Source organism: Sciurus vulgaris (genome assembly GCF_902686455.1).
Source record: "Sciurus vulgaris genome assembly, chromosome: 15".
NCBI lineage: Eukaryota > Metazoa > Chordata > Mammalia > Rodentia > Sciuridae > Sciurus > Sciurus vulgaris.
Window position 1 is genome coordinate 70,644,924 of NC_136476.1, and position 13,574 is coordinate 70,658,497.

The 13,574-nt window shown below is 58.5% G+C and overlaps 1 protein-coding gene across 2 annotated transcripts in view; it reads left to right on the forward strand.

The window, feature by feature from the left end:
* Positions 1 to 4,180: 4,180 nt before the first annotated feature.
* The window catches only part of COL27A1 (collagen type XXVII alpha 1 chain), a 127,180-nt gene continuing 117,786 nt past the window's right edge, over positions 4,181 to 13,574 (forward strand). Inside the window, exons 1-2 of one of the 2 annotated variants that reach the window (XM_079113622.1) lie at positions 4,181 to 4,251; positions 11,518 to 11,588. In XM_079113622.1, coding sequence (XP_078969748.1) covers positions 4,196 to 4,251; positions 11,518 to 11,588 — 127 coding nt within the window. In that variant the 5' untranslated portion in view covers positions 4,181 to 4,195. Of the gene's footprint in view, positions 4,252 to 5,338; positions 5,880 to 11,517; positions 11,589 to 13,574 lie in introns of those variants that run through there. The other variant, XM_079113621.1, reaches the window with a different exon arrangement.

The window sequence follows — 13,574 nt, forward strand, 5'->3', positions numbered from 1 at the left end:
CACTGGCGTACCCTGCTGTAAGGACAGCCCTGGTGGCAGAGACCTTCAGGAACCTCACCAAGACCAGGTACAAATTCTCCAGGCAGGATTCAACCTTGACCTAGGAGGATCAGTTCCCAAGAAGAGTGAACGAGGATGGAATTCGGTCAGCAAGGCTGGCGGTGGGGGTCTGGCCTGTCCGGGGATGTCTTGGGCTGATGGGCCACCTGCGCCCTCTCCTTCTCTCTTCCCTCCTCCCTTGGTTCACCCGACGCTCACCGAGGTACTCATGACCCAGCGGAGGATCAGGCAGGTGTGCGAGGCCAATACCTGTGCTGCGAGGACTTTCCAGGCGGAGGTGGCCCCAGGAGCCGAGGCTTGGAGACGCTCCACGCTCATCAACCACCTGCTCTCCGCTGGAGGGGGCCCAGAGCTCCACACGAATGGCCTGCAGGATCCAGTCGCAGCTTCAGGGAGAGCCCAGGGGATTGGCTGCCTCAGTCTCCCATCGGAAAGTGAGGCTAGTTCTTCCAGGATGAGGAGGCGGAGTTGATTTTCCAGGGTTAGAAATAAAAGTGGGCAGAGCCCCACCCCAGCCCCACCAATGACTGTCTGTGGCTTCAAGAAAACCACAGCCTGTCTCCGGGCCTCAGTTTCCCCGCCCATAAAGTGAGGAAGTTCAAGTTGAGTCGTGGGGCTCTGTGGGTTCCTCCAGGTCTGAATTTCTCTTGGGGCCCTGCCTCTGGGCCAGCACTGGCCACTGCACAGGGGGCTTTGGATATTTCACAGCCACCTGACCTAGCCCGAGCACACAAACCCAGACTGGGAACAGGAAAAGAACAGAGGAGAGGGCCGCCGTGACCGGACGGTGGGAGCTCTTGCCCAGGAAATGCTCTCAGATGAAAGACTCCAGCCGCTGTTCTCTTGATGGAGCTATTCTCTCAGGATCTCGGCAGCCGCTAGACCAGAGACCAGCTGCTACAAGGTCAGCCGGCCACAGTAACAGCTGGCCGCCTCCTCTGGGGAGAGGACTGGATTGGTGTTACCTGGAGAGGCTAGGGGGACACTTTGGAGACCAGCTATCTCTCTCTCCAGCCTGGGGTTCAGTTCACTCACTTTCCTGAAATGCTTTGTCCTTGGTTTTGGGAACTCAGCAGCGAGGGGTGTAGCAGAGCTGCCCCAGGGAATGTGCAGTAGGAATCCAGACCGAGGACTGACAGGGAGGAAGAGTCAGGGGGTGTTGTGCCTTCTTTGTGTCTGCCCACCTGTTGCTGGCCTTGGTTCTTTACCTGGCATGGCTCAGCCCCTCACCTCTTCCGGGCTCCTGCTCAGACCACAGCTCCTCAGAGAGGCTTCCCCGGGGACCCTGTGAATGACAGCCCCACCAGTGGCCTGCACCCACTGCCGGCTTAGTGGGCATCAGGTGCTCTCAGCAACCTGACATCAGCCAGCAGACTGGGCTGGGTGTTTTCTGTCCCTCCATGCAGCACCTAAGGAGGGTGGGAAGTGGTGGGAGGAGCTGGTGTGGTCTAACCTGGTGAGCGTGCGCGAATGCGTCCGTCCATTCTGCAGGCCTCTCACTAGGTGCCAGGCCTGTGCCTGTGCTGGTGTCAGCGAGTCCATGGGCACTTCTCCCCTTCAGGACCACAGCAGTGGCTCAGTGCCTCCAGGACGCAGCTGCCATCGGAACTGTTCATGCCTGGGCACTGGCTCTGTGCCAGGACTCTGTAGTGAAGTGGCAGCAGAAGCAGGAAGCAGGAATCAGGGCCCTTCCCCGGAGTTCTTATCAGTGTCCATGTCCTCTTTCCGCTGACCATGAGCTCTGGAAATCCACCAGCCTCGTACTCCTCCCCACCTGGCAAAATGCAGTGAGCCCCCCGTGACCACTGACTGAATGGGACTCATTGTTGAGTTGCAGTCCCATGTTTCCAAGCATAAAGGGTCCTTGCAAAGTGCTATGTCAGTGCACCTACTTTACCGAAGGGGAGAGTGAGGCTCTGGGAGGGGTGCCTCCACCCCAGGGGACTCTCAAGAGTCTCTCTCAGGTCCTTTGGGTTGTCCTCACTGGAGCGGGGCTCCCTGCCGTTGGCCATTCAGTGCATACTCGGATTTGGAGGTGAGATTTGGAAAGGACTTGGTTGGTGTTCAGCCATTGACCTGCTGCCTGACCTTTGAGAAAATGCATTCACTTGGCTGGAGATGGTTTTGCGGCCAGTGAGTCACATGGTGTCACCATACGCTGTGATGGGAAGAGCTGGATAGTTCTGGGTTCCCTTTACTCTGCCTTCAAAATCTGCCTGAAATCCACCCCCACCTTCCTGGTGGTTTGTGACTCTAGAGATGCCCTTGCTCCTCGCTGCAGGTTTATTCAACACATCCTTCAGGACCCAAATGCTACCTTCTCCTGGCACCCTTCCTTGGTTTCTCTCCATCCCTTAGTCTGCCTGGCAATTTCAGTAATCAGATCTCTTGGACAACATCCATGGCATCTCCTTGTATTGTCTTCATGTGGCTGCAGGGGGCTCTCCGTGGCATGCTGGGGTCTGATGTTACCCATCCGGCTCTCCTCCCCACCCCAAGTTGCTGTTGAAGTCTTCTGTCCACACTACACGTGGGTATATGCCCAGAAGCCAGAACCATGTGCAAATTTCTTTGTCCCTGTCCCCATAGTGGTAGACCCTGTTCCTCTGGGGACTTGTACAGGGATTTGCATACTGTGGGAGTTGTTTCTTTCTTTCTTTTTTTTTTTTTTTTAATGAACTTAATTTAAATTACTAGCAGTTGGATTATCTCGTGTGTCCCAGGTTCCATGCTGGCTGGACACAGAGATGGATCTGACCATGACAATATCATTATGTGCACTACCACATGGGTGGGGTGGCAGAGCAGCTAACCAGAGTGAGGTGACTAGGACAGGGAGGTTGTGAACAGGCAGAAATGGGGCAGAGAGAGAAAGAGAGAGCCTGGGAGGAACAATAGGGACACAGACTTTGAAGCAGCCCAGCTGGTGCAGGCAGCAGAGACTGGTGCTCAGGGGTGGGATATGAAGCTGAGGAAGTGACAAGCTCTGCTCAGAATCCCTCGGAGGCTAAGTTTCCTGCTGAGATGCCAAAGACTGGAGTCAGTCTACCCGGGTTCAAATCCCACGGCATCACCTACAGGCCTGTCTCCCACTTTCCCATCTGAAAACAGAGACAGTAACAGGTCTCCCTCAAAAGGTGGCACTTTGTACAGCATCTGCCAGGGCCTGAACCAGAGGGCAAGAGAAGATTCATGATCTTAGGGAACGCACGCACACACACACACACACACACACACACACACACACACACACACAAATATAATTCAGTCAAGGAGACAAATATCTAAAGGGGTGTCAAAAGTGCTCCAAGTAATTTAATACAATATTTAATACAATACTTTAAAAGTATCAAAATTAATGCAAAAAAATTCCACCATGGACAAAATACCAAAATGTAAACAAAGACACGATGTGCCTGACACAAAGTATGCAGCTCAGAAAATACCAGCTATGATTGGACAGAGAGCGCTCAGCCTTCAGGGGCTGTGGACTTCTGAAAACCTGAGGTAAACCCGTGGCGCCTCTCTCCAGAAGAATGCGCGAACGTGCACAATTGGTGCACAGTTGCACCCTGGAGGGTTCCTCTACACTGAGGTTAAGCACTCGGGTTCAATGTAGGGGCGCGGGGCGGCGGCGGTGGTTGCGCGCGCCATCCAGCCGCCTGCGGTTCTTGGGTACCGAGGCTGCCTCTCTCCTGGCAGCCATGGGTGCTCTGCCCCCTGCAGGAAGCAGCACACAGTTCTGCGGCTCCCTCCCCCGCTCCGGTTTGGGACTTTTCCTAAAGTTTGTTGAAACCAGACACCTTGCTCCACGGAGCCCGCGTGCAGCCACGGTTTAAAAGGCCGCCTTCAGCGCCCCCTCCCCGCCCCCAGCGGAGACTTCAAAAGGCCCGGCGGGCGCCGCGGCCCCAGCACCTATGAGCCGCCCCCAGCGCCCAGAGCTCGCGCCAGAGCCCGAGGACGCAGAGCGGCTCAAGTTCGAGCGCAGGCGGACCGGGCAGGCGGCGCAGTCCCGCGCGCCCATGTCCCTCCCGGTGCCGCTGCGCTCTGTGCGCTCGCGCCCCGTTTAGGGAAGGGGACCATACACCCCCGCCCCCGCGCCCGAGCCTGGGGCTGCGGGGACCCATGAATACAAATGCCGTTAGGCGCCCGTGGAAGGACGGACCGGCCAGCCTCGCACTTAGGGACCCAGTAAGTGCCTGGGGACTCCTGGATCGCTGGGAGTATTGATGTGTGTGCGTAAAGGTGCGCGCGTTTGCAGAGATGGGTACAAGCCTGTGTGTGTGTGTGTGTGTGTGTGTGTGTGTGTGTGTGTGTGTATGAGTATAGTGGACACTCGTGGAGGGGTGTGCATGCGTGTGTGTGCACTTGGTTGGGTACGTGGGCTGTATGTGCACGTGGGAGTGTGTATGTGCGGTGTGCGCGCTAGTGCGTACGTTGAGAATATGGACAGAATAGTGTGCATCTATGTGTGTGCAAGCACTCCTGTGCACGCCTCTACGTGTTTGGAGTACGAGTATGCGCTGAATCCAGGCATCCCAGGGTGTGTTTCACGTGAGCCCAAGATGCGCGGCTGCATACCTGCATGTGAATGAGTGTGAGCGTGGGTCTGAATTTGGGATATGTGTGTGGGGTGGGGGGTGGCGCGCGCGCGCGCGTGCATCAGTGAATGTGATCGTCTGCCCGTGGAGGTGTCGGTAGAAGGGGGTTTAGTCTCAGTGCTGACCTGGGGTTGGGGATGTGAGAATTTGCCCGCGGCGGGTAAAGGCGTGAAGCTCTGTGCTCCAGTGTGGGGTGCCAGGCTCTGGGCGGTTAAATCCCCGTTTCTGACTGAGCGAGAGTGGAGAGGAGGCCGAACAAACATAAACACGCCCACCCACCTCGTTCTCCCCGGAGCTCAGAAGCTGATGGAGCAATCTTTTTGGTGGGGGTGGGGGGTTAAGACGCTGGTTGTTGTGGAAGTCTGGACACCAAGTCCTGTTCCCAGTTCTGTCCTTGAAACTCTGGGGATTCTTTCAGTAGTAGAATCTATCCCCTTTCTCCCTCCAACCCGCCCCTCGATTTCAGGACCCGCAGTCTCACAGGTCAGAAATTCCTAATCCAGGAACTGCCATCAATCATTGTGCAGCCTTGGGCAATCCCTTGTTTCGGTGAATGTTTCCCTATCTTTACAACGAGGAGGGGGCGGGTGCCGAGCCGGGCCGTCTCAGGCCGGTTGAGGCTGTGTCCCAGGCAGCGGCCGGCAGGGGGCAGCAGGGGGCAGCAGAGGGCGGCCCGGCGCGGGGAGGGGGAAGGTGGAGAGCTGCCGCGGGCCGAGACTTTAAATCGCCTTCATTTCCCCCAAATCCTTCCTTTTCCTCTCCTCCCCCAGGCCGGCGGGGAGGCAGCTTCCACCGCCCTCCGCGCGCCCTCGCCCGGCCTTGCTCTGCCTCCAGGGACCTCCAGCAGCCCGCCTCCAAAAGTTTGATCATCTCTCTCTTTTTCTTGCTTCTTCTTCCTTTTCCGTGGAAGCAGAAAAAGAGCGAGGCAGGGGCGAGCGCTGCGCCCGGACTCCTGGGACCATGGGCCTGGCGCGGGCGCCCACGGGGCCCCGGCCGAGCTGCCTGCCTGCTGGAGCGCCCCTGGGCGCCGGGCTGCGCTGGGGGCGCGGGGGCCGCGCGCTCTGAGCCGGCCTGGCGCGGCGGGGCGGGGGGCTGGCGGCCCCATGGGGCGCGCCCACACTTGCCCCCCGGGCTCGGGAGCATGAAGTAGGGGCCTGCCATGGGAGCGGGATCCGCGCGGGGGGCCCAAGGCACAGCAGCGGCGGCGGCACGCGGGGGGTGAGTACGAGCCCGGGGACGCCCCCTCCCCAGCTTCCTGCTGCTGGGATCAGGGGAGGGCTGGGGTTCCCCGCCGCGCCGGACGCTTCCAGCGGAACGTCAGCTTCCTGTCCCTTCCTGCTTCTCCGCGAGGCGGGACTCCAGGGGTTAACAGGGGCTGCTCCCCCGGCCGGGCGAGGGTTGGTGAGGCTGCCTGCCCTGCAGCGCCGGGCTCTGCCGCCTGTCCCGTTGGGGCGGGGACCAGCGGGGAGGGTCGGTGCAGAGCTAGCCGGGGGTCGGGAGCGGGGGCGGGCGGTGGTGCAGGGAGCGCCCGGCAGGAGACAGAGCGCAGAATGGGGACTTTGGGGATGCTTAGCGGAGGAGAGATCTCCGTTTGGGGCTGTCTCGGTGTGTTCCGGTGGCGGCTCGGTGGCTGCAGTCTGTACGTCTCTGGTTCCATCGGTTCTTGTGAGGCTGTGGACAAGTTTCTCGGTCTCCGGTCCCGGGTTCTGCTCCCGACTCAGCGTCTGTGTGGCTCTGCACGTCCTGGCGTTTCTGGAAATCTCTGTGTGTGTGTGTGTGTGTGTGTGTGTGTGTGTGTGTGTGTGTGTGTGTGTGTCTGCCTGGGTCTGGGTGTCTGTTTCTCAGCTTCTCAGGGGAGCGCATAGTTCCTGTGCCTCTCCCCAGTGTGAGAGAAAAAGTGAGAGTCGGAGTGTCAGAGCAGAAAGGGCCCTGGGAGATCACCAAATCCAACCTCTTGTACAGATGGGGACTGAGGCCAGAGAGGGGCAGGGAATCTCCAGGCGGGGCTGAGCACAGCTGGCACCCAGGGGCTGGAATTCCCAGCTTGGGTAGAAGTTGCTGGAGGGAGCGAGGGTGTACAAGAGAGAGTGACTGCATGTGGGTGTGCGTGGGAGTGAGCGAGGCTGGGAGCAGCTCTTGGGGCTCAAGCACAGGACTTTCAGTCTTTCCATCCTGCAGGACCCAAAGGGCTCTCCCAGGAGGCAGGTCGGGGCTGCAGCCCCGCCTGGGCCCACAATGCCCCGCCCCTCTGAGCTGGAATCAGGGGGACTGTTGCCCCCCCTTCTTCCCCATGTCCTGGAAAAAGCTGGCTAGTTGAGATTCCCCCACCCCCACCACAACACACACACACACAGGACCAGTGAGCACTGCTGACTCATTTTCTCCAGAAGACCCTGAGCCAGGCAGATGCCAGCGGTTGGGCAGAGAAGTGGTGCCAGGCAAGCACCCCCACACCCGGTCCAAGCTTTGGGCAAAAGGGCAGTCCCACTTCGTGGAGGCCAGCTCCCGCCTTCTCCTGTCTCCCTGGCCGTGGATTCTGGGCCCTATGGTGCTTTCCAGCTTTGCTCCCTGACCCGTCACCAGAGCGGGCTCCATGACAGGGAGACATCCCTGCTCCCTGTTCGCCTTTCCTGTGTGCACTCCGAACAGTCTCCCTTCCTCATGCTTCTGCAGGTCCTGCTGTCCCTCCACAGCCACCAGCCCCCGGGGGTGCCCTGGGAGGGGCCTACCTTCAAAATGTCACCTGTTTTCTCTGCCCTTCCTGAGAACACTCTCCCTGTTATTTCATTGGCAGATCTCTTCCCCATCTCTGCATTGGGGAATCCTCTTGATACCCTCACTGCCTGGCCTGGCATGGGGAAGTGCCACCCCTTTGGTGGTGGAGGATGGCAGGGAAAAGCCCCTGGGCTTACTTCAGTGGGAGGTGGGCTGCAGGTAGAAAGCACAGGCCTTGCCACCTGGCCCCTGCCCCCTGAGCTTGGGCAAGCCTCTCACCCCTCTGATTCTGGCTTTTCTTATCCACAAATGGGGCATCTTCATCCTCAGCTAGCAGGGTTTGGAGATGGTTAACGGCAGCTCTGGTAAGAGCTTAGAACAGTGCCTAACGTGTAGTAAGTATTCAAACATGGCAGCTGTTATTTGTGTTACTACACACTTCTTGAATGGGTGTGTGAGTCAATGGGAAAGTTCTGGGCTGCATCCTGTCCAGACAGATGACCTGTCTGTGTTACCATGGAAGAGCAGCAAGGTGCGGAGAAAGGACTTTGGGCGTGGCCACTGGGCACACAAGGTCTGGCTGTGCCACAGAGGCAGGCAGATGGCCACCCCCTTGCCACTCCATGGCTCCCAGCTCGCCTGGTGGGAGCACAGTGTCCACAGGGCTGCCTTCTTGCTGGAGCACTGAGCTCTCCTGGAGTGTTCAAACTGGGTGGATCTCTGGGTCCTGTGTGTGTCCAGGTCACAAGGATAGAAGAAAACCCGTTCAGACAGGGTGCAGGTTCTGGTAACCCCGCTGTCCAGGAGCAGTCATGGCTGATGGGCTGCAGAGCGCCTTTGACAAGGGACGGGAACAGCTAGGTGCCCTTCTTGAGCCCACCTCTTGCCCTCCCTGGCCCCTGTGCACGAGTCTTCCCGACATCCTGGAGCCCGGGATTCACTGAGCCAGGCTGCGCAAGGCAGCGGTGAAAACAGAAGTCTGCAAGAACAAAGCCAGAGCCAACGCAGGCACTGGACGTTATTAGCAGTAGCTGAACAGGATTGGAATAGGAGGAAAGAAGCGGCAGGGCCGCCGGGAGCCAACTTTCCAGGCCTGGAGCTCACTTACTTAGATGGTTCAGTGGCTTCTCTGGCTGCATTTGTTCCTTTTGGTGAAGGCAGGAACTGTGGTCTCTGGCAAGCTGGAAGTCCCCTCAGGTCTCCAGTTTCTTCTCCAATTGAGGTCTGTGGAGTGGTGGAGTCAAAGTGCTGTGTGGCTTTAGGCAAGTCATGTCCCCTCTCTGGGCCTCAGTGGTCCATTTCTCCAAAGAGGTGAGGGGATCGGGATCTGTCCCCTAGCTGATCTCTAAGGACCTTCTCCCATTCAAGTGTCTCTACTCTTGGGAAGTTCTGGGTCGGTGCACACCACATCCTGACCCAATAGGGCCGGCGGGGTTTGCAGCGGTGGATGAACAGGAGCAGATCCGCAGACCAGAAGCCATGGTGTCCGAAAGGCGAGTCGGGGAGAAGATTCGATTCCCTCCTCCCTGGGGGCTTCTTTCTCCTGGGCTTTGAGGGTTTACAGTTTTTCCCTGGGATTTCTTCTCTCGCGCTCTGAAGAGTCATCACCTTGCCTTAGCCATGGCCAGAGCAGTCACCAAGGAGGACGTGGTGCTTCCTGAGCCTCCGCTCCACCTGGCCTCTCTGTCAGCCTGGGAAAGGGCGGATGGGGCGGGGCTCCGTGAACTCTGGGAGGAAGGCTGTCTTCTGAGAAGGCGTTCTCGCCACCAACAGCTCCCTGGTCCTCCAGATGGGACTGTCGGGTGACAGAGCCAGGCGACTTCTCTTCTGCAGGACCCGAGGGAGCCTTAGGTAGCAGGCGTGCCGGGGCTGTCCTGACCAGGATGCGGGTCGGCTCTTCCCGTCCCCCCGGCCACAGTTTCCCCGAGTGTGTCCCTGGTAGGAAGTAGATAGAACTTAAGAAGGACGGGTTCTGGGTTATGTGCAGAGCGGCCTTGACCAGGAGGTGCCTGTCCCCCGGGCCCCTGTCTTAGTTTTTTCCATTTGTCAAATTAAACAAAGCCACCCACCATCCCGTCCCAGCACCACGGAGCTGCCATTGGCTCTGCGGGAGCAGCTCTGCAGGGGGTTGCCCTGCCCGTCTCACCAGGGCGGCTGGGCACTCTGACCTTTGGCGGTTGCCCTGGTGACCACACTCACAGCCCTGCGGGTGGGTGGGAGAGCGGGAGTGGGGGAGCAAGCCTGGGGACAGCCAGAGCGGGGGACAGAGCTGCTGGGAGGACACTTTGAAGGCCCAGAGCCCTGTGTGTCTGCCAAGTGTGGACAAGGGAACAGGACAGCTCGCTTTGCCCTTGCGGGGGACTTGGTCTAGGAGGTGACCATGTGTGCGAGGCAGGTGTGGTGTGACTCGGAGAGCACACTACGTTGGGAGCTGATGGACATGTGGGAACTGACCAGGCAGAGAGCAGTGTTAGTGCATGAAGCAGATGTGCAGAGAGACTATCACTGGCACCCCAGAGCTGTTCCAGCCAGCTCTCCCAAAACTGAGTTTTCTCCAAGGAAGGGAAGTCCCAATTCAGCCTGATTTGAATAATAACGGGTTATTGCTTCCCCTAGCAGGAGGCCCCAAAGAAGAGCACTGCTAGGGTTGGTTAATTCAGCATCTCAACAGTGTCATCAGACACCCACTGCTTTTCCATTCTGCTATCTTCATCCATACCTGAGGCTCCTTGCCTCATGGGTACAAATGGCTGCAAGAGCTCCAAGTGGGATGTCCTCACTCAATGACATACAGGGCTTAGAAGAAAACCTCTCTGTCCTTTAGAAGCATCTTCTCAAGGTTCCCGAAAGGCATCATTCCCATCTCATTGGCCACTTTTGGGTCATTTTTGCACGTCTAACCCAGCCACAGGCAAGTTCCCAGGATTGACATAGGCTTGTCCAGATTCCTCTGGTGTGCTCTGAAGTCCATGTCTGCGTGAGATTGCAGGATGGAGGGACGCCGTGGGTAGAGGCACTGGTGTCTTCCAGAGTGCCCGGGTTGTGACTGCCATTGAGCATAATTCTATTCAATATGAAAGTAGGGAAAGGTAAAGGAGGTCGTGAACTTGTTTTACAAGCCACCTGGAGTCCCAGGCTGCAGACCCCCATTCTCTCGGGCGGGTTTCCTGGATTGCAGGGCTGCCTAGCCGTGTGTCGTCCCAGCTGGAAAGGGGCCCTGGCCTTAGCCCTCCCAGCTCTCTCTGCCTGCATTCCACCGTCTTTGGCCACACGCCGCCTTCCCCTCTGCCCGGCTGGGGATCAGATGCCCTGGGTGGCTTCGGGTGCTGGCTCGGCAAGGTGAAATCAGACTTGCCTTTGCCGGTCTTGGCAGGAGCCCCTGAGCAGAGGGACGGCCTCGGGGCACGGTGGCTGGCCTCAGGCTGAGCCCTTAGCATGTGCTTTTTCATGCCTGCCTGCAGGATAGGAGACAGGGACAATGGGCTCAGGGGCTGAGTGACTTGCTCTGGGGTCACCAGTCAGGAAGTTCCCAGGCCTGGTGTCCACCTGGATCTGTCTCCTCCTGACTCCTGGTTTCCCCTCCCATGTTCCATCCACACCAGCCAGTGGGCAGCTGCCTCCGCACAATGCTGGGCCCGGGCAAGGGATCTCTCTTCCCTGCCCTGTAAGGACAGTGGTCACTCAAGTGGACAAGCCTGACCCTCCCACCTGACCTTCCCACTCTGGCTCTGTCACCCGTTGGCGGGGGTCTTCAGCAGAGTCTCAAGGTCCTGAGGCCATACTACAGATAGGGAGACTGAGGCCCAGGGTCGGGGAGGGACAGGCCCTGGTTGCTCAGTGCATCAGCTCTGCAGTTTGAGCTGGTCCCTGGATCTCCTGCCACCCCTCTCAAGTCTTCTTGCCCTGTGACCTTGGCCCGGCCATCTGTGGACCTGGCGGTCCTATTGATACCCTGAGGCAGGTCCTGCTCCAGAGCCTGGGTCCAGGGACCTGGAAGCTTGGGTGGCTCTGATGGGTTCTCGGAGCCTGTGTGTCCCCTCTGGGTGGGACCAGGGCTGGGCCATCACTGCTGGCTCCTCTGCCAACTCTGGACTCCAGGGACGGAAGCTGATGCTGTGTGCTTGTGTCTGCCTGTCCCTAGGGGGTTTCTCTTGGCCTGGATCTTAGTCTCGTCTGCCTGTCACCTGGCCTCCACCCAAGGAGCTCCTGAAGGTAAGTCTCTCTTCTCTTTGTCCAGGGGAGACAAAGGAGGGCGGAAGGGGCCTAAGGACTCGGGGTGGCTGACATCCATGCCCCTGACTGGGACTTGGTGTCTGTTCTCCCATCAGGAGAAAGGCTCCCTGGGACATTCTCTTTGCAGGAACCACGGAGCTTTGCAAGGGGTGGGAAGGGCCATCGTCGTCGTGGTCCTATCTGGGGCAGATCTCGATGAGGCCCTTTGATGTAGTAAGCCTCAGCTGCCCCTGTCTGTCCGGTGGGTGCGCTGAGAACTTCTAAGGGAGACAGTAAGTCCGCAACTGTCATCTCTCGGGCCTGGGATCCCACCCTCTGCTTCCCGTGAGATCCTCTCTTCCCGCCTGTCCCTGAGGAGCTCTTGAGGGGACCAGGGCAGCAGAAGGCCGGCTACAGAGCTGCCCACGGAAATCGAAACCTTTCCCACATCTGTTTGTCGAGCGGCCACAATGCCTCTTAAAATAGCCACCCTTCCCTGTCCCCCACGCCTGCCTGCGTTCTGGGGCAGGCAGCGGGCACTCCGGGAGTCCCCGTGGCCTGACCTGGCCACTGGGCAGGGATTGGACCCATGGGAGGGAGGGCCATGCCCGGAAGAGGCTTCGGCTGGCCAGCAGCATTTGTGCAAATGTCATATTTTCCGAGCTCTTGCTGCTTCCTCCACAAAGTAGGTGAACAGCTGTCCAGAGTCCTGAGTCAGGCTGTGAGGGGGCGGGAGGGGCCGGAGCTGTGTGGAGCCAGGTTTATGTAATAAAGGGATCTTGCTGGGGCCAGCTGGCCGGGCCCTTCCAGCTTGGCCTTGGGCTGAATTCACTCCCTGTCCCCATCTCTTCCCCCCTGACGGGATTCTGGAAGCCTCTCCACTCTGCCTTCCAGTGAATCTGGGCGGCTCCAGAGTAGTATAGCATAGTGGCTAAGAACAGAGAGCCCGGGGTCAGGGGCCCTGGGTTCCAGCCCCAGCTGTGCCTTTGATAAGCCGTTTGATCTTGGGCAAGTAATTCCGTGCAAGCCATCTATGGAGTGGGATATTAAAGGTTTCCACCTTTACAGATGGTTGGATCAGTTGAGAGAAAAATGCATGTGAAGCACATTCGTTTCTGTTATTTTTAAAATCATCTTGTTAATCTGAAGAGTGGGGACAAGCATAGTCCTTTCCTATCCACAGTGGTCAGAGATTCACAGAAACTCCAGGTATCAGAGTTTGGGACTTTTGCCATTTAGCTACAGAAGATCTTCGGGGGACTTGGAGACAGGCTGGTCTTTGGCTTTGAAAGCCACCCAGAGAGGATAATAAGGGACACTTCACGCCTGCTGCCTGCCCTGGCCAGCTGTGGTCCTCTAGGCGGAGGCCTTGGGTGTGGGCAGGGATGCCCAGTGCTGCCAGGGCAGGGCTGGCAGAGGGGTAAGGGGGCGTGCTTCCTCAGCACAGGCTCCTCCTGTTTCAAGTTGTTCATAGGAAATAGCATTTCATGACAATAAGAGGGTTTCATTGATTAAGACGTAAGATCTGCCATGAAGAATCTTGGTTTCTGTCAGCTTGGAGCCTGGGACAGGGGAAGGTGTGAGAAAGAACGGGAAGGAGGTTGGAGGCGAGGGAAGGCCCTGGCTTCCCAGGGAAGAGCGGGTCTTGTCCACGCCCAGCCAAAGCCGTGCGGACAGCCGAGCTCTGCTGAGAACACTGGACAGTGGCACCGGCTGCAGGGCTCGCCCCACTCCCGTGGGCTACAGGAGGGAAATCCAGGCCAGCAGAGTTGCGTGGGATGAGTGAGGTTCGTCCTCCCAGCAGCCCTGGCTGTAGGCCCGCATCAGAGCCCCTTTGACAGCACAGGGCATGGAGGCTCGGAGTCCGGGCTCACGGTGGTCTTGCCAGGCGAGTGGTATTTCACTGGCTGATCCAGAGCCTGCTCTGGAACCACGCGGCAGTGCTGCAGCACCTGAGTCTGTTTTCTTACAGGGGCCCCTCCCTCC